At 41.6% G+C, this 22353-nt stretch overlaps 2 protein-coding genes across 5 annotated transcripts in view; one reads left to right on the forward strand and one right to left on the reverse strand.

The window, feature by feature from the left end:
- GNAL (G protein subunit alpha L) overlaps nucleotides 1-5254 on the forward strand; it is a 169747-nt gene extending 164493 nt beyond the window's left edge. For all 4 annotated transcript variants that reach the window (XM_081918106.1, XM_081918104.1, XM_081918105.1 and 1 more), the window contains 5 exons: nucleotides 314-372; nucleotides 611-731; nucleotides 1095-1225; nucleotides 3077-3144; nucleotides 3609-5254. In XM_081918106.1, the coding sequence (XP_081774232.1) occupies nucleotides 314-372; nucleotides 611-731; nucleotides 1095-1225; nucleotides 3077-3144; nucleotides 3609-3755 (526 nt within the window). In that variant the 3' untranslated portion in view covers nucleotides 3756-5254. The remainder of the gene's footprint in view (nucleotides 1-313; nucleotides 373-610; nucleotides 732-1094; nucleotides 1226-3076; nucleotides 3145-3608) is intronic.
- Nucleotides 5255-6700: 1446 nt separating this feature from the next.
- On the reverse strand, nucleotides 6701-22353 carry MPPE1 (metallophosphoesterase 1). Its single transcript, XM_081918119.1, has 10 exons — nucleotides 22151-22353; nucleotides 20562-20952; nucleotides 18642-18750; nucleotides 16431-16534; nucleotides 13812-13892; nucleotides 12758-12866; nucleotides 9778-9849; nucleotides 9550-9672; nucleotides 8444-8584; nucleotides 6701-7167 (listed from the first exon to the last, which is right to left on the reverse strand). Exons 2-10 carry the CDS (start codon nucleotides 20834-20836, stop codon nucleotides 6985-6987), a joined length of 1197 nt encoding a protein of 398 aa, XP_081774245.1. The 5' UTR covers nucleotides 20837-20952; nucleotides 22151-22353; the 3' UTR covers nucleotides 6701-6984.

Below are 22353 nucleotides of genomic sequence, written 5' to 3' on the forward strand. Positions count from 1 at the left end.
AGAGGATGCTTGCCCTTTTTCTCAGTAGACTTGTTTGTCCCACTTTCTTGTTGCATCTTGGGTCTTGCCTTTGAGACATGTTTGTAAATTTGCACTCTCAGACAGACTCCCCCCCCCCCTTTTCACAACTGATCTGTGTTTCCCCAACTATCTGTTAGTATATAAATGAAACATTTTCGGGAAGCTCTGAGGTAATGTCCCTTTTTTCATGCAATAAATACTGCCATTTCATTTGGAAGTTTAACAACATAGCATGCAAAGTGTAACTTTCCTTGTGCATGCCAAAACGTAACACCCTCTGGCTTTTCAACAGCATGTTTGATGTAGGTGGTCAGAGAGATGAAAGAAGAAAATGGATCCAGTGTTTTAACGGTAAGTAATATATTCACATTACATGTTCTAAGAATGTTTCCAGCCCCCTTATTTTATGTTGTAAGTGGACATAATTTAGGTTGATCTGAGTTTCTAAACCTTCAGAAATCTTTACCATTTTGTCTGTATATCCTAGATTACATTTATATAAATACCATCATAAAACATGTTTATTTACTGTGGCAATGAATGCAACACAGTAAAAATCTTATTCTCTGGGTGTTCTGTTCTCCTCTAGATGTCACAGCTATTATCTTTGTCGTGGCCTGTAGCAGCTACAACATGGTCATAAGGGAAGACAACAACACAAACAGATTACGGGAGTCCCTGGACCTCTTCAAAAGTATCTGGAACAACAGGTAAAATTCCCATACAACAGAGCAACTATATTGGGAAGGGGGAACAGTATGTAGCATTTCTAGCTCTCCATCCTCTGCTGCCACCAGGTAAGCACTGGCACACTGGCCTGGGATGGGATACGCAGAGAGTGAAGATCACTTTCTGTGCTCCCCATCCCCCACCACCACTGGGTGCAGCAGGCGGGGGCAGGACACATCATGTGATGCCAGGCCCCTTCAATGGGGGGCAAGTCGCCCCGCCCCTGCTTCCAAGCTTCCTTGCCTTGCTTCTGCGTTGCCAGAAGCAACTGGCTGGCTGCTGTTGGAAATTAGGACACTGAATGATGTTTGTATGAGATTATTCTAACATGTGGGTCTTTGCAGGTGGTTACGGACAATTTCTATCATTTTGTTTTTGAATAAACAAGATATGCTGGCTGAAAAAGTCTTGGCAGGGAAGTCTAAAATTGAAGATTATTTTCCTGAATTCACACGTTACACTGTACCTGAAGATGGTGAGTTTCTTATCTGCATTGTGATTAAGTAGCTAGGGTAATCTTTGGTTTCCTTTAAGGTCATGCATAAATTCCTTAAATAACATATATATCAAAGTAAATATATCAACGCAGAAGTTAATATATATTTTGTTCCAAGTAACACTAATAAACCTTTAGACAACCAATAGGCTGGGTTAGTTCAGATGGAAGTGTGGCCTTGCTTGGCAGTCACCTAAGAGAGGAAAACCAGCAGGGAAGGAGGAAAGAGTGGTGAAAACGTCCAGCAATTGGGCTGAGCTGCAAACCATCCTCAGGATTGGTGGGATGTCAGTAGCACCCACTACTTCTGCCGCAGCAGGTCTGAGCAGAAGATCTGACAAAATACGCCAGTCCCCTCTGCTGCTCTGACATGGTCATGACAGAAGCAATTAACAGCTGCTGCCTCAGACAACCTTTTTGGCAAACTCCTTCCTCTTCCGAAACTTGGAGAGCTCAGAAAGGTAGTTCTTTCCTGACTTCGCATGCAGTTTCAGAGGGCCATAGTTCTGTAGTGCAAAAGGTTCCAGATTCAATCACTAATATCTCAAGGTAGGACTAGAAAAACTCCTCTGTCTGAAGCTTTGGATAACTGCTGCCTGTCAACGAAGACAATACTGACAGGGACAAATAGTAGCTTCCCATGTCCCCACATTTCAGAATGCCTCTGCAGGTCAGTACGATATCAGAAACAAGGCCCAGCACCTCCCTCAGAGGTGGGGTGGGGCCACTGGCAGGCACAAATTTTGGCTGACTATCAAGATCAGATTTGTAGATCCCTGCCCTTGTGGTGCCTTGCTAACAATCCTCTACTCTGCCACATTATCTTAATCACTGTTCCTTCAGAGCCCTTCTATAGTCTCCCTTTGCCTCAGTAAGTTTTTTTCTCTCATTTTCCACCTAATTTTTGTTCATATTTATCTTTCTCAGTCCCTTGCCCGCTTTTCACTCTTTCATTAGCCTTCTTGCTTCTGGACTTTCTGCCCTTTGGGTTTCTTAATTTCCAGATTCTTTTCCCAAACTGCACCAGACAAAGTAACAAATACTCAAGAGCAGCTAAACTGAAAACTGCTTAGCTCCTTGAACTACTGAGCATTCCATGTGACTACACCAGATGAGAATCATGTATGAAGGTTTCATTGCCACAACTAAAATGTACATAGCCTGGGAGCAAATCCTCTATCTTGTTTAAATGTTAATGCGTTCTGTGTATTATTCTTCCTATTTCAGACAACTGTTGCTTTGTTGAGCAATTCCTTTCTTCCAGCTCCTCACCATATTGCGTCGTGTTAGGGCACTTCCCCAACAAACCCACCTTGATGCCAAGCCCTCCTACCCTGTTCACAACCACCCTAAAGGCTGCCTGCTTCCTCCTCCTCCTCAGCAGGGAGGAAACCAATACAAAGGTCTCTACCTGCCCTTGGCTCTGGTTCCACCTACTGTTGGCCTCCCTGCATTATGCCCTACTAGCCCAATGAGCACCAGTCACCACTGGTTAGACGGTAATCAAGAGAGCATTTGCCCACATGGGAATATTTTAGCTGATGTATATTACAATGATGAAAGTACAAAAGTTGTAGATAATGATGTACCTAAATGTTACTATTGCAAGGAATGTTGCTTGTTCAGGGACTTCTGGGGATTAAGTGTGTGAAATGAGGTTAGTTTTATTTAAGTTAATAAATGTTCTTACATTTGACAGTATTAGCCATAAAATTGTACTGAGACATAAAAGGCAGTAAATTGTCCATGCTTATCTAATCTGCCTTAACCATGCTTTCCTTTTTTACATCTACATGTCATTACTACTTATTTATTTAATGTTCCTAACAGCAACGCCAGATGCAGGAGAAGACCCCAAAGTTACAAGAGCAAAGTTTTTTATCCGGGATGAATTTTTAGTAAGTGACACTTTAAAAAACATTGACTGGCTGTGTTAATTTACTGTCGATAAGCTCATTTGACCAGAAAGGAGTTTTAGTATAATCTTTGAACATTATAGAAAATGCGTAACAGCTTGAAATCCAGCTGTTATTTAATTATTAATCAACAATGTCCCCGTTTTATAAATCAGGAAAACATGCCTGGTCACCTGTCTAGTGCGTAGAATTATTTTGTCTTCTATCTGGTATTCCTTTTAGAATGACTTGCCTTTCACCTCCAGCCCATTTGTGTGAACCAGATAACTAAGATTAATTCGTGTAACCTTCTGGTTTTAGACTGGACACACACGCACACTTTGCCATCTCCAGGTCTGCCTTCCACTTCTCAAAGCAGCACTTTGTTGTGTTGATAGCTGTCCAATGGCAGGTACAGTTTGTGCCTTTCAAGTCTTGAGCCTGTATTGGTTTTCTTCCCCCTGCAGAGAATAAGCACGGCAACTGGAGATGGAAAGCATTACTGCTACCCCCACTTTACATGTGCAGTTGACACAGAAAACATCCGCAGAGTGTTCAACGACTGTAGAGACATCATTCAGAGAATGCACCTTCGGCAGTATGAACTATTGTAATTGAGAACACCATGGAGCCTGTGGTTTTAAACATCATCTTTTTTTCCGACTTCTTCATGTGAAGTAAGAGGGAGATGCTATATAGATACACGTCTGCCTCCTCAGTTTGTTTACTTTGATTAGCCTTTCAACCCAGTTCATGCTTTATGGGACGATGTGTGTGCTTTATTTTTATATGCCACTTCTGTGTCATTCCACTAAGGCCTTTGGCTACCTCTGTTTCCTTAGGTTTGGTTGCATTTTTGTTTTGTTTTTAATTGGACATAGCCTGCTAGTTGTTTTTCCCCCCCAGCAGGTTTGTTCAAGCTGGTATCTGCTAGTTGGGCGACACCATGTCATACTTGCAGTGTGCATGGGTTTCCTTTCTACCGTGACGCTGAAGAGTACTTGATAGATTGGGTGGGGGGAGAATAATGCACTTTGTTTTAGGGTTGTGAAATACTGTTGAGGAGATATACACGCGTGATGTAGCAGCACCACAATATTAGTCACAGTTTTTAACATAACTGAGTTGCAGGTCAGCTGACAAAGGTGACCACCTCTTCTAAGCCATTATTGGCACAGGAAATAGACTAGATAGTGAGGCACAGGGAAGATGAGCAATTTTTCTGGAGGTTTGGAGCCAAGAGTCTCTACACACCTCAGGCATTTGAATTCAGAGCTACTTTTTCAGACTACTTGCATCTAGGCAGAAAATTCACCCTCACTTTTGTTTCTTCTGTCCACAAATGATCCAACTACTTTAGATCATTTTTGGACAACAGTCTTCTCCCTATATATATATAATATATATAATATATATATTATTTTTGTTTTACTGCTGGTTTATTATTATATTGTACAGACTGTAAAGTGTAATATTATTTTGTACAATTTTATTGAAGATAAATACTTGTAGAAGATCTTTGTGCCTTGATTATGGCTGTACCTGTAAAACAAGCTAAGATGTAAGTATGTTTTTGATTGCGCTGTACAGCTTGATGTCAACTTTACCTGCAGCAGTGACTGAAGGTAAAAAACTTCTCTGTAGAGTTTAGGGTTTTTCTGGTTTATATAAAAACAAATGCTCTTTAGTATAAAAATATATAAATTATGCAAATTTTAGTCATATACCTTTGAAAGTAAGTTATTACTGCCACCAGATGTTGCAGCAAATATGCCTTTCTCAGTCTTAGCTTTAAAACACTGAAATTGATTCAAGTGTCCAAATTGCAACCTGGTGTTTTCATGGAAACCAAGGATTTTGTTTTACCTTTAAAAAAAACCTATGTTCAGTAATTCTTTGGTCATTCATAGCCAATTTCACAATTGCAGATTGTGAATGTGTAGAAGCACCATTAGATAAAGGCTCTTCAATCTCTGTTGCAACAGCCGCTTTCATTGTGCAAATTGGAAGAAAGAAGAAAAGGTTTAACCCTTGTGTCTGGCCTAAGAGAATTACAAGATGACAATTTTATTTCTCTTAATAAAGAGACCTTAGAAAATGGTTTTATTTTAAATATTGTAGAATCACAATGTGTGGATATTTCTCAAACTTGAATAATTTATGCAAATGACATTCACAAAATAAGTTGTGGTACAGTATAATATAAAAGCAAGAATTGCAGTAGCAATAAGGCATGTCCTTCTCAGTACTATAACACTGCTTTTATATTTTATACATAGGTGTTATGTCGGAGTACATAGTTTCCTGTGTCCAAGGTAACCTGTACAAACGTTTAAAATTTGTAATTGCAATAACAAAATTTAGAAGTGTTAGCCTACATACCTTCATAGATTATGTAACTCTTGGATTATCTTCATCCTTTGCTTTAAATTTAAAGGCAAATTACTCTTTGAAATATTTTCAACCACCCAATGTGAATCAATTCTTAAAGGAGGATAGCATGTTTGTTATTTATGTAAGCCCAGACGTTTTTCCCTGACAACTGGGCAGACATGTTGTGGTTGTAACTCTGCAGAGGGGGTCACATTAGTAATCTTTCTAGGTACTGTATTTTCTAAGATCCTTTTCAACACTTTAGTTCCACTCTGAAACTGCTAGTTGGATATATTTTAATGATTTTTCAATAATGCTAACCATGCATGTTTCCAAAACGTTAGAAAGACACAAGTGTTTAGAATCAAAATGCAAGATTCTGACAACACCATTTCCCATAAAGCGCATCACTAATACCAAGCATCAGGCCTTTCACTCTTACTGCATTTGCCCATCATGGTAAACCATAGTTAATAGCTTACCTGTAACCTAAAGATGGCTCCTGCCACAAAGTGAGCAGGAGAAACAAATCACAGTCCTGGCTTAGTGTAACATGTGGACTTGAGGATTGTGGTTTGTTTCACTATGAACAGACCACAGTTGGTAAGCCAAGAAATAAACCTTGACTTCCCTCTGTGGTTTGGGAGTAAAATAAACAACAATCCTCAAGTTTACACAGGGGATTGTGGTTTGTTGCTCCCATTCATGCTAGAGGAGAAATTTCTGCATTTACTGTAAATCATTTGCTATGGTTTATTGCAATGACGCACTAGGCCTATATATAAAAATATGGGGGTGGGAAGAGAAAGGAGCTGCTTGCCTTCTATTCCAGAGATTAATTTCAGCCAGACATCATAGCACGTGCCAGTGGGATACATAATACGTCTACAGATCTAAGAGGGTTGTCCTCAACTTTCAGGCAAGGATTTTGATGATTGGCACATGACTGCCATCGAAAATTACATCTAACCTAAAACAAGGAGACTTCTCTGAGGCCAGTAAGCTACTTCTCCCAATAGCCCTTTTTTGTAATATCTTATTGTAAAATAACTCTACATCAAGGAAAAGAAGTACTACACCAGATGGTCTCGCAGCAATAACACTTTAAAATTATTTCCAATTAGAAAGACTGAGCCTCTAAGCAGCATAGGACACTAGTGCAGACACAAGAGGAGGCTTGTAGGACTTATAGTGTACAGTTACAAACTTTTAATATACATATTTGATACAAAAACTTTAGCAAGAAAATGATTCATTTGATTGTAGAATACAATATTTTTGTACAGCATGAAGCATTCAGTTAACTTACCCTGTAGTATAAGTCATATCAACTGTATAGGACTTTCTGTATGTAAAGGCAACCTGCCTTTGGGCTAGCAATTCAAGTACGCATTTGCTGGCATGAATGTAGTCTGATGGACTGTTCTTTAGCTTTGGTGTGTCAGTGACCGATTACAAGTGTCTGACTCTTCATACTGCTTTATATTTAGTGATTAATCGCTGAACAAAATGAAAAGGGGTAACGAGAGGGTGAAAGTGAGCTAGTACGAGGACCAAAAGCACAGCTCCTGCTGCACAGTAGATAGTAAGAACTGTGTTCTCGAATGGAAGAAAGCACTTAGAGAGAGAGAAGTCGGTTGGTGTTATACTGCCCTGAGAAAGAAAGGAAAACAGCATTTTATAAGATATGGGGCAAGTGGTTGGGAGCCTGTATGCTTTACAATTATACTAATGGTAGAGTTCAGTTTCTCTCATAGCATCAGTGCTCTCAACTGTCCTGTGGATAAGAGATGCAGACAGCTTTAAAACCTATGTTAGATATTCCATTTGTTAAGCACTCAGCTGCCTTGAGACTATTTTGTGCCATTTGAAATATTTTTTTTTTCAGTAAAGAACACAGCAGCTGCTATTTGGCTGGGCAGCTACTCAGACCGCATAGAACCTGACCTGGGGAATGACTTCCACATAACTATGTAGGATTGCAGGCTAAAGGTGCTTAATTGTGTTGGATGGTGGCCACTAAGTAGGTGACAAAGCATACGAGATAAAGCCAGATTAATAATACTTGGAGTGTTGGGGGAGGCATAACTGGTCTGCAAGTAATCTAGGCCAACAGTCAGACACCATCTACTCCTCAAACTGCTGAAAACATGATATTCTGAAGTAAACTGGATTATCTGGTAAGTAAACACTCTAAACAAAATTAGGGAGACAACATGCTTTCCAAGTACAACTGTTTTAACACTGTGTTACTTACTGAGTGAGGAATAACTTTCATCTATGAACTAAAAATTATAACCAATTTGCTTTCCCCCATGCACAAGAGGCTGAAAAAGTAAACTTAGCACAGAACTGGTTTTTGAAAAGAATAAATATTTAAATGTGTTTTAGAACTGGGAAACTTTTTGTGCTTCAGGTTAATCTATTTAGAGTTGTAATCTAGGATACCCAAAGTAAGCAAACTGTGAATTAGGTTCATCTGATAGAATTTTGCTGCCCTATGAGATAGTAAGTTTGCACTTTTGAAAGACAGAAGAACCATGCAGAAAATATTTGGTCCTGTGGATAAATCAGCTAAGCAAAAACAAGTCTTAATACTGTTTGTTGCAGACTACTGATGATTGTTGCAGTCAAATTGTTTACACTGCATCCTCTTTATAGAAACATACTAAATATAGCTTGTATGTAGACATGTTTGTAAAACCTACAAAAAAAATACTTTGCACTATACAAGCAGGATGGCTACGCAAGTATGTGCTTTATAAAGTGGGTGCTTTGTATTCAACTTAAGTGTACTTTTGGAGAGGATGGGAGGAGCTGTTTTGTTTTGCTTTTTTACAGGTAGCATCAGTCTGAGAAAATAGCTGATTGCTATGTTGATTTATATTATGAAAAATTATCTGACAAAATAAAAACTATTTAAACTTACCACTATGAAACTAGGATTGTTTCTGTTCCTCCAACTGAATGACGGAATACTGATTTCTGGGATTTTCCCATTATGCAACACTTCACAGGCACTGTGGGTGTGACCACTCAAAATGAGCCGAGGATGAAACCACCATAGCAGCTATGAGAGTAAAACAATGTTGGCATTTTAAAATGTCTGATTTAAGAAAAAGAAAAGTGCCACACAGCTTGATATATTTTTACTTTGCTTTCAAGTTTCCCCTTCATTTCTTTAAGTCAATGCTAGCACAAGTTTTCACCCACACATGCAGTAAGATGCTCTCAAATAATGCAGGGAACGATCACACATACAAGAGCACAGGTGGAGGAAGGAGGTCTGCTCTTACCCTGGGTTCTTGGCTCACTGGGCAAGGCCTAGTAACCAGCATGCAGTTGCAGCAGCCTGACAACCACTACAGACTACCTGCCCAGCCTTTCTCTGCACCTCAGCTCCAGAGCACAAACCGGTTAAGGATCAAAACATCTACTTTCCTTGGGTTGGCTCCAGCAATCTCTCCTACCCAGTTCAGTTGGATCCTCTGAACATGATCATCCTCAACTGCATGAGTGGAGGAGGGGGTTGATTAGCTAAGGCAGGACTTCATGCATGTACCAAATGCACAGCCTGACTCAAGAGCAGACTCATGCAGCCTTCCTGACTGACTCTGAACATAACAGGCTGCACGCTTCTGTGCATACTTTGCAGAAGCTGCATTATATTTCTAGTAGGCTTATTTGAGTATGCTCATTTATGACCATAAATAGGAATGCCATTAGACAAGGAAAAACAGTTTTATTTTGATGGTAGTAAAAAGCCGCCATTACAAACACTATTGTTACAAGAATAGCTCAGAAATCAATGAAATTAAGAATGGATCAAGCAGTGTATGACGGCGGTGGGGGGGTGGGAGAGAATAAATAAGAAACATGCCATTCTTAAGATTCTTTGACTATCCAAGTGCCCTGTTCACTGATACACACGACATTAAGCAATAATAATAAAAATTACAATTTGCCAACAAAATAGGCAAGCCTTTCAGGGCAGCTAGTACACATCTTGACAAAGATAGAACACATCCAACATACCTTTTGAGAAGCTTCTTTTGAAACCACATCGTACTTCTCTTTAAAGATGTAATTCTTTTTATCCAAAGGAGCAGAATCATCTCCTGTACATTTTGCGTCACTTCTTCGATAAAGAGGATAATGCTGAAAGGGATTAAAACCAAGAAGGAAACAGCACATTAACAAGACCATAATGCATTTACACTAAATAAAAGTGCAAAAATGACCCATTTCCCAACACAAACACACCTGTAATAGAATTGGAGCTGAAGGTGGGAGCTTGTCTACATCACTGCACCTTTTTCTGGACTGACTTTGTTCCTGTCAACAAAAACCAAGCAAGTATTTGTGCACAATCCTATATCACACGATAGAGGAGCAAATAGAAGAAGGCTATTTTCAGGAAAAATCATGAGAGATTAGTAGGTCCAGTCTATGGAAAGACAACTCCCCGCCTAGAAGCTCTAACACAAGATGTGCCTACCATGTACAAAGTACTGCTGACAGTGTTGAGACAGCGGATGTATCAGAGATAGATAGAAAAATGGCTAAACCATACAAAGTGGACTACAACAGAATAACAACACACACACAACTGCAATTGGGTGACAAATAGCAGAAAGCAGCAGTTAAACAGCCTAAGGTTCAACAAGAAATATAAAGTCTGCTGCTAGTTTACTGTTAAAAAGACCAAGCAAATTGGTCTGCTGAAAATACATCAGATTTGCCAGACAGTGAGCCTCACTGAAGATGGCATTGCACAAATGGTGCTAGAACACAGAAGGCCCTTTCTCCAGTCACCACACTTCAGATAATCATCACCACTTAGAATTGCGCCCCAAACGCCAACCTGGGTCATATTCAGTGGAATATGATCCTGGTTACTAATTGCCAGCCTAATTTTTGTACTAACTTGAATTTTCAAAATAAATCCTGCACACAGCAAACTGCAGTACAGTGGTACCTCGGGTTACGTACTTAATTCGTTCCGGATCTCTGTTCTTAACCTGAAACTGTTCTTAACCTGAAGCACCACTTTAGCTAATGGGGCCTGCTGCTGCACCGCCGGAGCACGATTTCTGTTCTCATCCTGAAGCAAAGTTCTTAACCTGAAGCACTATTTCTGGGTTAGCGGAGTCTCTAACCTGAAGCATATGTAACCCAAAGTACCACTGTAATCTAATCTAGTAATTATCAGGGAATGGAAAACTGGTCAGTTATCTGTAAGCAGGGAAGAACAATGTTGATGCACCAGCCTAAACTTGTGGAAGCAGGGAATACCACAGAAGCCACTTGAACCTCTAGTGACAAGTAGCCTCCAACTACAAACCTGGTCCTTCCGGGTGAGTGTTACCCATGCAGGACAGGATGGCACTCTTATGGTCAAGCATCCTCCAACAGCATCTCCATCTTATCTGGGATGAGCTTCAGTTTACTGGCCTTCATCCAGTCCATAATGATTTCAAGTACTGGCTTAGCACTACGTTCCTCTGAGAAAGGGTATGATGGAATTTAATAACAAATACTACCACCCAGAGGTGGAAGAGAGTGGAGGTAATGAAAGCTGAAGCAGGGTAACTGTTCAGTGCCCAAGCCAGATACAATTACCTTTGCAACAATCACTATTTTCACATGCCCTAATTCAGTGATGGGATGCTGGCTCTTCTAATGCCATGCAGATACTTCACCCATAAATGTTTTTATATTCATTTTAATGGAGGGTGGCTGCTGAACAACTTCAGGCATTCCTGGAGGATGCGGACCATTTGGATCCCTTCCAATCTGGATTCTGGCCTCATCATGGGCTGAAACTGCCTTGGTTGTGCTGGCTGATGATCTCTGGCGGGCTAGGGACAGAGCTGTTTCCCAGTTCTGCTGGATCGCTCAGGAGCCTTTGATACCATCGATCATGACATCCTTCTGGACTGTCTAGAGAAGCTGGGGGCACTGTTATACAGTGGTTCCACTCCTTTCTCCTGGACTGTGTCCAGAAAGTGGTGTTGGGGGATGAGTGTTCAGACCTCTGGGCTCTCACTTGTGGGGTGCCTCAGGGTTCCGTCCTCTCCCCTATGCTTTTTAATATCCATATGAAGCCAATGGGAGAGATCATCAGGGGGTTTGGGCTGGGTGTTAATCAGTATGCAGATGATACCCAGCTCTACCTCTCTTTCAAATCAGAACCAGCAAAGACGGTGAAGGTCCTGTGTGAGTGTCTGGAGGCGGTTGGAGGATGGATGGCCGCTAACAGATTGAGGTTGAATCCTGACAAGACTGAAGTACTGTTTTGTGGGGACGGGGCAGGTGGGTGACAGACTCCTTGGTCCTGAATGGGGTAACTGTGCCCCTGAAGGAGCAGGTGCGCAGTCATTTTGGACTCACAGCTGTCCATGGAGGTACAGGTCAATTCTGTGTCCAGGGCAGCTGTCTACCAGCTCCATCTGGTACACGGCCTAAGACCCTACCTGCCTGCAGACTGTCTCGCCAGAGTGGTGCATGCTCTAGTTATATCCCGTGGGGCTACCTCTGAAGGTGACTTGGAAACTGCAATTAATCCTGAATGCAGCAGCTAGACTGGTGACTGGGAGTGGCCGCCAAGACCATATAACTGAAAGACCTACATTGGCTCCCAGTACGTTTCTGAGCACAATTCAAAGTGTTGGTGCTGACCTTTAAGCCCTAAACAGCCTCAGCTCACTGCAAGAAGTGAGATTACAGGGAACAAGGCAGAGGACCTTCTCAGTAGTGGCGCCCACCCTGTGGAACGCCCTCCCATCAGATGTCAAGGAAATAAACAACTATCTGACTTTTAGAAGACATCTGAAGACAGCCCTGTTCTGGGAAGTTTTTAATGTTTGAAGTTTTATTCTGTTTTTAATGTTCTGTTGAAAGCTGCCCAGAGTGGCTGGGGAAACCCAGCCAGATGGGTGGGGCAGAAATAATTTATATAATTTATTGTTGTTGTTGTTGTTGTTATATGGAGGAAGCAAGTTTCCAAGCATTAAGAGAAACAGCACATCCTTATATAAAGTGAGAAGGCGGAGAGATGCAAGAACTCCATGCACACATTAGAGCAACTGAACTTCTCAGTAATAAAAGTCACACATAAAAATAATGTATGCAAAAACAATGTATGCCAAGAAATCACAAAGAGAAGCCAGTTTAGAAAGATTATTTTGAGCCCCTCAATATACACGGATGAAGCTTCCCAGTGAGGCAATTCTATCCTTACCTGCAGTGAACAGTTGAGTTGATGGGAGAGTTCTGCAAGCTTTGCTTCTGCGGTTTTACAGATGATGCAGCCGTCACCCTCAAGAGCAACACTGTTCACCATAACAAAGCTACAAGTACAAGAGAAGAAATAATGGCATTGATGTGCAGTATGTCTGCAGTAAGAAGCAGCTCCATGCTCAAAATCAGGAAAACTCAACAAGGTAGACATCCTGCATCAAATCCAGAGAGTGCTGTTTGGTACACGCTCCAGCTGCAGTGCAGTGTTTTCTCAAACCATTGCCCTAAATTCAGCCACTCTGACGATCCAAAAGGCGTAGTATTCTACATCATTTTATATGCTAACAACAGGAGTTGGCAACCCTGGGCCAAATCAGGGATTCTTCACCTTTCCATCTCATTCCTTGCAACCATGTGGCCCCAATCTTATCTCCATGGGTCACATCAGGGAGGTGCAGGATTTCTAAAGATACAAGGAAGGACACGCTGCACATAAGATGGGAATCACACCTAGGAAAAATGCATTCACTGTGGAAAAGGTGGAACGTCACATTCCTTCTCCTTTTTAGTAATTGCTTCTTTACTTGGGATAGGTGCCAACCAAGCTGGTGAAAGATGGAAGACATGCATGTGTGGGAAAGGGAGAAAATGCATAGGGGAGTGAGCTATGTGTGCACATGCTTATTCGCCAGTGTGGACCTCCAACCAATTGAAAACTGAAACTGCAACCTTCTCCTTATGGATGATTCTTTGATCCCTTAGCACAAAGCAAAACGGATATTGTTTTAAGTTCCATTACCGTCCTCTATATTAATACTCATGATATTTTTGAACATAACAGTGCACAATAGGACTCATTCCTAGGTTGATGTGCAAGACTGAAGCCTAAATATGTCCTTACGATACAAATGCTGCAGACCAACTTGGACAAGTGTCTTCAACCATTTCACGAATTTACACCCCACATAAGGTTAAAACTGATACCTTCCTGCCAATGGCAGATACAAAATGTAAATAAATATTTAAGGTGCAAGTGAACAAAAAAAAGGACTCACTTTATCCCTTTCCGAGTAATCAGCTTTTCTGAAGTGAAATTGAAAACCTCTGAAAAACGTTGCAACTTGTATTCCGTCATTCTGTGTGAAATTTAAAAAAAAATCTACTTAATTTAAAATAAGTTATAGTGATCTTTTTTCTGAAGCTTTAATTTAAAAAGCTAACTATCAAGCTTCAGTCAGATAATGTGTGTATCTAAATGTTAGTTTAAAGTACAGTCCGTTGCAGTTCCTTTATAGAAGTGCTTCACAACAGTGGGGCAGACTTTCCAATGAGCATTGAATGCCTCAAAATTCACACAATTCTCACAACTGCTACCCTCCAAAAATCATCATTAATGTTAACAAGATTTTGGTTTTGAACTAGTTTTCATTTTGCACCTGTGTATTTTGGAGGCCAACATAGCAATTTATTTTCACCAGCTTTTTGTTTTTCATTTCTCACATTTTTCCCTTTGAGAGACTTTCATACACATGGTCCTGCTGTTGCATTCTTCCATTTATCTGCCAGTTCCTGGATGTCAGACAAGTCAGGGCTCAAATCACTTCCTTCTTGAAGCAAATACTGTATTTTTCGCTCCATAGGGCGCACCTAGTTTTCAGAGGGGGAAATCAAGGGGGGAAATTTGACACACCCGCCCCAGCTCTGGGAGCAGCAGACAGGCTGCACGCAGCCTGTGCACTTCTCCCAGACCCCCCTGCTATTGCGGGAGGTGGGGGAATTCCCCCATCTCCCCCAAAAGCCCACAGGAGGGAGAAGGGACTGACTTGGCCAGTCAGTCCCTTCTCCCTCCTTGGGGAAAAGCCCCCAAGAGCAGCGCGCTCTTTAAAGGCTGTGCGGATCCTGCGGGCTTTTCCACCGAGCTTGTGGGGCTGGCGGTGGGGGGAAGGGCTGCTTTTCCCCACCGCCAGCCTCCAAACCAGGTTGGAGAGTAGCGCGAAGGCGTCGTGCGCCTTCCCGCTGCCCCCCAAGCTTGTGGAGCGCTGCTTTCCCCCACCGCCAGCCTGAAAGACCAGACTCTCCTGGCTTCAGCGAAAGCAACGCGAAGCCTCCGGAGCACAGGCTTCAGAGGCTTCGCGTTGCTATCGCTGAAGCCAGGCAGCCTGCATTCACTCCATAGGACGCACACACATTTCCCCTTCATTTTTGGAGGGGGAAAAGTGTGTCCTATAGAGCGAAAAATATGGTAAATTCACTTCTTGGGGGGGGAGGGCAGGAAAACATATACATTCCTGATCTAGCTGCTTGTAGTACAGTGGTGCCTCGCAAGACGAAATTAATCCGTTCCGTGAGGCTCTTCGTATAGCGGTTTTTCGTCTTGCGAAGCAAGCCCATTGACAGCTTAGCGGATTAGCGCTATTAGCGGTTTAGCGGCTTTTAGCGATCAGCTGCTAAGCGGCTTATCAGCGGATCAGCTGATAAGCGGCTTAGCGGCTTAGGGAAAGGGGGGAAGGGGGGGAACCCGCAGGAACTTGCAAGACATTTTCGTCTTGCGAAGCAAGCCCATAGGGAAATTTGTTTTGCGAAGCGCCTCCAAAACGGAAAACCCTTTCGTCTAGCGGGGCACCACTGTATATGGCCTTTAAAGACAGCTCAGTATTAAAACCTGTCCTCAAAAGAAAACAGGCAAAGAACTGAGAGTGTGAACAGCTGGGTGGAAACTACACCAAGTGTTCTGCAATCCTGGCACCACAATCAGCTAGTAACACAGGATCTGATGCTGAAAAGAGAATCCTTTTAGGCAAAAGGGATTATCACTCTAGGTGAAGCCTTGATGTCCACAATACAGCTGGGTTAAAAGGTTTTGCACTCATTTCCACTCCCCTTATCCTTAATTTGTTGACATTTGGGGAATGCTTGAAATGGGCAAAACATTTCCCCACTGCCCTGGCAACATGTTCCATGTTTATACTCAACCTGCAGCAATGGAGCTGCTGCAGAACAACAAAACAGGAAGCATCACTTCAGAAGTGCATTAAAAGAAGAAGTGGTGCATTAGCTGGAAATGGATTGAAGCTTCCCTCAAAAACGTTTTTAACAGAAAACTTGCAATACTACAACTTAAGTCCACGGCAGCTGCATATTATGGTATGTATCTAACACTTGACTTCAGTGTTGTGTAAGTACTACAGTGGAACCTCGGGTTGCGAACGTGATCCGTGGCACATTTGCAACCAGCACCAACACGTCTGCGCACACGCAGGTCACGATTTGGCGCTTCTGTGCATAGCACGATTTAGCACTTCTGCGCATGCGCCGAAACCCGGAAGTAACCCATTCCGGTACTTCCAGGTTCGGCGCAGTGCGCAACCCAAAATCGCATAACCTGAAGGATCTGTAACCCGAGGTACCACTGTAAATGGCACACTTGTTGCTACCAATAGATTGAAGCATGTTAACACTGAATATGGAGCAAGGCTCCTCCAGCCCTCTATGTGCACAGGCATAAGAAGGGACAAAGGAACACTCTGTATGATTTTGCATGTGTCCAATAAATATGTCCCCCCCCCCAATAGATTCAAACCTATCTTAAAGCATTTAGTTTTATAATGGAACGTTCTTCTCATTTTGACAATTCCCATCTCAGTACTGCATCCTGTTAAAAAAAAAATACTCACTCATAATGAAAGCCAATGTCGTGGTTGCCAACAATAGCAATTAGCTCAACAGAGGCTGGATGCCTAAACATTTTCTGATAGCGTCTTACATCATCTGACCAGGCCTGCAGGAAAATGTAAAGGTTCTAACTGTGTATAATCCAATTTAAATAACTATTATTAGTTATTGCAGTTTGCCCCATATTTCTACTGTCAGTAACAGCAATATGTCATTACTGTTACCGTGAGCTGGTTAAAAGCATATTGTGGTTGTACAGCGTTAATACTGCAATAAGTCAATAAGTGACCTGCAACAATGCATTTAAGCCCACATAAATAAATCAAAGTAATGTGAACACTGGGCAATCTTTCTCTCCTCAACCCCAGCAGGGCAACTTTGACATGGGCAGGACCATCCACGTGTCAATCATCCGAGGTCATGTGCTTGACAGGCAGACCACCTCACCCATCTGTCAAAGTTGGCCCGTGGAAATATTCCTAAGCAATACTGAATTCCCCACACATCAGTCGCTGCATGAAGAATTGAGTCCTGCTTTTTGCAGCCACATCTCCACTTGTCCTACATCCATCATTTGATGCCAGGTGAGGGTCAGGGAAACATGGCCTGGGGAAAATGGCCTTTTGGACCATGAAGTGCCTAAAGCATCTTCTTTTGCCTGAATGCCAGAGACTCCCCAACCCACCTATATTAAAATAAAAAATCAGTAACCCAGTAACATTTATCAAAATATAGCACCACATTTCTTTTTGCATGACTCTGAGTAAGGGTTATGACTAATTGGGCACTAATAAGGGTACTGACTAACTGGACACTAATATTGACAAAGGATAGATTCTCACAATCCTTAACTGCTTAAGTCAACATAAATTGCTTTTCAGAATCTCTGTGCATGCTAAATCAGTCATGTGACTCACTAAACCAATACTCTGTATACCTGAAGGAGCATCTCCACCTCCATTGTCCAGCCCAGACACTGAGGTCCAGCTCCGAGGGTCTTCTGGTGGTTCCTCCACTGAAACATGTGAAACTACAGCACCCACCCTGTGGAACACCCTCCCAGCAGATGTCAAACAGATAAACAACTATTTGACTTTTAGAAGACATCTGAAGGCTCAGTGAAGTTTTTAATGGTTGGTGTTTTATTGTGTTTTTAATGTTTGTTGAGAGCCGCCCAGAGTAACTGGGGCAATGCAGGCAGATGGGAAGATTATTATTATTATTATTATTATTATTATTATTATTATTATTATTATTATTATTATTCCTACAGCTGCAGCGTTCTAAATAATGTGCTGAGTGGAAATCCAAGGTGGGATTCACCTAAAGAAACCTTTCACAAGATCTGCACAAGGGCTCCCAATTTTACAAAATTGGCCCTGGAGCTGGCAGGGGGGAACCCCCAGAACAGTGCAGGGGACTTTCATGGCAGGCTGGAATACCTGCATGGATGGAACAGTGCAATGTTTAATTCCACCCTCAGCTTTTAACACACACGCAAAAATAATCTACTCAGCACATTCACCTAGTTTTAACTTGACAACAGCAAAAACAACAATAAAAAACCTATGCAGATACATTTTCAAATAGCCTCTATCTAGGTCAGGAGTTGGGAAGCACTTTCATCTGGTGTGTCAAACCCAAATGTGACACACAGGTGGTCATAGTTGGCTAAAATGGCCCTGTGGGCCAAATTAGGAACTTTAGTGGGTCTAATTTGACCCACAGTAAGAAGTTTCCAATGTTCAATCTAGGTTTTCCTCACTCGTCTTTGCTATGGACAGAAAATATTTGTACTGATCCCATGTGTAGCTTACTGCTAGCTGATGAATGCCTACATATTATTGATGCATCTCTCACCTCATCTTAAATTAAGCACTAGGAACTACTGGCAAAAAAAGCATAACATATCTGTGTTAGCAGATCTCTCCTAAAAGCACTGAAGCAACTGCCTAGTACTTGTCAAATATGCCTGTAGGAACTACATAGTCCAATGTGCTACCTAGTAAAGCAGAATTTAGAGCCCAATGACTTCCAAGTTCTTTAACTTAACTTAGTTGCTACTGATCAGGATACCGGTTAGCAAAGATGACTGAACAACTAAGCTTTAAAAGAACTATATTAGTTTCCTGGTCTCATTCTTTTGTGCAAAACACTTTCAATGAAATCTTATTTTGCTTCATGAACACTTTAATGTTTCACACAATACCAACCTGGGAAGAACTCCATTTCCCTTCATCAAAGATATCACCCAGGATAAAGACTATTTCTGGCTGCAGAAGCCAGAGAGCAGTTTGGAAGGCTCTCTCCATCTGCCATTCCCTAAGAGAATAAAAAGGGGTATCAGTTCAACATACTTAAGTGACTATTATAAGCACTTGTACCAATCTGTCCATGTTGACCTGCTTTGCTTTGATTTGTCTCCACTATACTGGGTGGATATTGTAGTTCCTAAGGTAAATGTTTTAAGTCTGAAGAGATGTGGTTGTATTGCAGGGCATGACTGTAATAGATTTTGTGATCCTTCTGAATGAATGCTAGAAATATGTACGGGTTAGTGGTCAGTGGGTTTCATATAATTTCCAAGTGATGCAAGTTTAAATATGGATTATTTTACATACATTTCTACTGAGTTTTCTAACCATTAGGTTGAACCTTTGCAGTGGCAGACTATGGGGGTCTCAAATTTCAGTGGTGCCCTGTGTGATGCTAAAATTTCCCATCACCACCACCTCTCACCTTCCATTCCCCTGAGGTGCCTCACCGCTAAATCCGCCTCTGACCTTTGTGTCAACATAATTTATTTTAAAACTCAGAGGCTGAAATTTTGCAATTTCAATTTGTGCACTTTTTATTTCTTTTTTACTTGGACTGAAGCATACAAGGTATGTGGTCAGCTTGATAGCAAAAAAACCACGGCTTTAGCCAAGCTATCCTACACACGTAGAATACTGGAAGTGCATAATTTGCCATCAAGAGATCAAATAACCATCAAGCCTGGCTACACGCAGTCATTACCTCCTCTAACACAGTGAATTATTTGTGTGAACTCTAAGGACTTTATTTTAGCCTAGCAATAGTCAGGATATTACCATTCCATCAGTTGGGAACCAATTTTAATTGGTAAGACTTTGAATTATTTTTGCTACCAAGGGGATTTCCATTCTTTTATCAATGTTTATACTACCAGTCCAAATAAAAAAGCTTTAGAAATAGGCTGACGAAAGGCTTCAATATTATTACATCACAGCACATCTTGTATTAAAAATAGTTTCAATTAGGATGCAATCCTAACCTTAGATCCGCCAGAATGAGCAAGTTAGAACGTGGCAGACCTTTGGCTCAGCCAACAAGTTCCCAGCTCAGCCAGACTACACTAGTATAAGAGGCTCAACTGGAAATATGGTGGCATAACTCCCTCATCCCAACTAATACAGGGCTAACTGAAACCAGTAGAACTTGTGCCATTCCAGAAGAGGTAAAATCGGGGAAGGGGCTTATGCTGAATTATAACTCTGTTGAGTTCAGTCATGTGTCCTGGCAACCCAATGAAATTTATGCCAGCAAGAAGGTATAAGTCAAACTCTATTTTAAAGGCTTGTTTCCCTTTGCCAGCCTCAGGCCAGCTCAGCCAGCAATACCCCTGGCTCCTTCTTGAACAGTTTGGATCTAGCATGCTTTATACCAGCTCAACTTAACCCCATGCTACAGTCTGCATTGCGCTCCCCAAAACGTTGCAGAGCCGAAGAAATGCAAAATGAGTATTAATTCAAATATTACCACAAGAACAATTCTGGATTCTCAAATTTAAGACAGTTTTCTGATAACAGTATAAAACTCATTAAAACCATTTCAGAATACATGTGCTTTTTATGTTATTTTGGTTCTGGTGTGTTACTCTGGTGAGTAATAGCTTATGATTATCAAATTGTAAAAAAAAATCCACTTCTTTCAATATATATATACTAAAGTTTTGGCAATATTCAAATATGAATGAATGGTTTAGCATGTAAATAATCAACAAGTCACGGGTATTTAGTGGTTCATAACCCTGGTTTTCATGCATGCAGAGGCCAACTGGAAAATATATGTTTACAATAAATTGCTGTCTGTTACTGATATTTAATTCTTACCTCCTCAGCTTGTCCAGCCAGTGACCACTGAGTTCACCTAGTAAATGAGTATCTGATAAAAACATAGCCTTCAAGACAGAATTGGAAGTCTTTTCAGTAGCCCTTGGAGCCTGAGCTTTCAATTGCGGCCAGTGACAATGAATTATAACTACGTAATAAATAAAAAATTCACAGAAAACGAACACAGAAAGAGTAAAACACAAAAGCTTCAATGCAAAAGTGCCTCCTCTCTTCTCCAAAAAACTGTTTGGGATCCTAAAGTGCAAAAGTGCCATATCAGCCTACAGGCAGGTCTTTCTCCCCACAGATGGTACCAATATCCACCTACTGAGGCCAGTAAACCAAACCAAATGTGTTTTTCAATTTTTGTTCTTCACATCAGACAGGAATCCTGCAGAAGACAAAAAATAATAAATACTATGAATTCAGTAAGTGATCCAAGCTGCTTCCTCTAGACTCCAAAACACAATGTGAGAATGTTGATAAAAGTGATCTAATTTACAGGACTGGTGTAAGAATTACTTAAGTAGCATAATACCTTCTAAAGCTTTCTATAAATATTATTCTAAGTCAACAATAGTATAATATATTCCTTAGGACCAACTAACACATCATCAAGTAGCAAAGCAAGCCTTTGAGTTCACCAGAATTTTCTACAGAGCAACATTACAGGGGAGAGCAAAGATGTTCCTGTGTGTGATGAAAACGCTTCTGAAATAAATAAAATTGTCCAGTAGCACCTTGGAGACCAACTAAGTTTGTTCTGGGTATAAGCTTTTGTGTGCAAACAAAGAAGTGTGCAGGCATACAAAAGCTTATACCCAGAACAAACTTAAGGTAGCTGGTCTCCAAGGTGCTACTGGATAAGATTCCCCCCCCCCCCACTGCGTCAGACCAACACAGCTACCTGCCTTAATTTGAAAACGCTTCTGTTTGCAATTATACCAATAATTTATATTTATTTCTGCAGTTCACCCAGTGAGCACCTTTGGTAACAATCGAGCTAACACGAAGCAACAGCAAAGTTCAGGTGAAAGCCATGGAATGAAGCATCTTTTCTCTCGCCATTTTGTGTGTGGAACCTCCAAGAGCGAAGAGCTTTGCTCAACTCAAAAGCTTGCTCGCTCGCTACTGTTGTGACCCGTTTTTTAGTTGGTTGTAACAAAGACATTATACATCGGCTGTATTTGGATGGAAATAGAGAGATAACGATGTTTAATTTTACCTAATGGATCAGCGAGGCAACTTGCAATTTTTGTCAGCTTTTAAGAGCCACCCGACTACTTTGCAAGCATCTCCCAGGTACTGAGTAAACGGCATCATAAAACGAGCCCGCCTCTATTACAATGACCCTCCTACCGCCAAGGAGGAAGGAAAGCCCCAACAATATATTTCTTTTTGGTAGACCTGAGAAAAGGTCAAAGAGGCAGAATAAAGCCAGGCTTGTACATATAACTTTCTCCTGCAGAAGGGGAGGCATTTCTAAGGGGAAACTACCGAAGGCGGAAGCAAACCTCTTTCCTCTCACAATAAACAACCCGCTTCAAGGTGGTGCTGTTACTGCTGCTGCAGCAGCTGCTGCTACTCACCCCTGAGAGGAAACTCCCGCCAGGAGCAGAGCGAGGCTTCCCGCGTGCAAAGACGGAGGGCGGATAAACTCCCCGCCGCTTTGCACGTGTCCCCCCGCACGTCTGGAGCGGCGCTTCCTGCGGCATCCGTGGAACGGCGAAGAGCTCCCACTCCGGAGGTCAGGAAAGCGACCGAAGCACTTGCTATTGGATGCCTCGCTTCC

This window comes from Podarcis melisellensis (assembly GCF_964234715.1).
Source record: "Podarcis melisellensis genome assembly, chromosome: 7".
NCBI classification, from domain to species: domain Eukaryota; kingdom Metazoa; phylum Chordata; class Lepidosauria; order Squamata; family Lacertidae; genus Podarcis; species Podarcis melisellensis.

Bases quoted from the DNA above. Each gene is read 5' to 3' on its own strand.
- MPPE1 (XM_081918119.1), bottom strand. From the start codon at position 20,836: ATGGCACTTTTGCACTTTAGGATCCCAAACAGTTTTTTGGAGAAGAGA. The intron at 16,535-18,641 runs GTTGGTATTGTG...ATTTTCCTGCAG, and splicing joins GGAAATGGAGTTCTTCCCAG to GCCTGGTCAGATGATGTAAG. The intron at 7,168-8,443 runs GTAAGTTTAAAT...TTTCTTTCTCAG, and splicing joins ACAATCCTAGTTTCATAGTG to GGCAGTATAACACCAACCGA.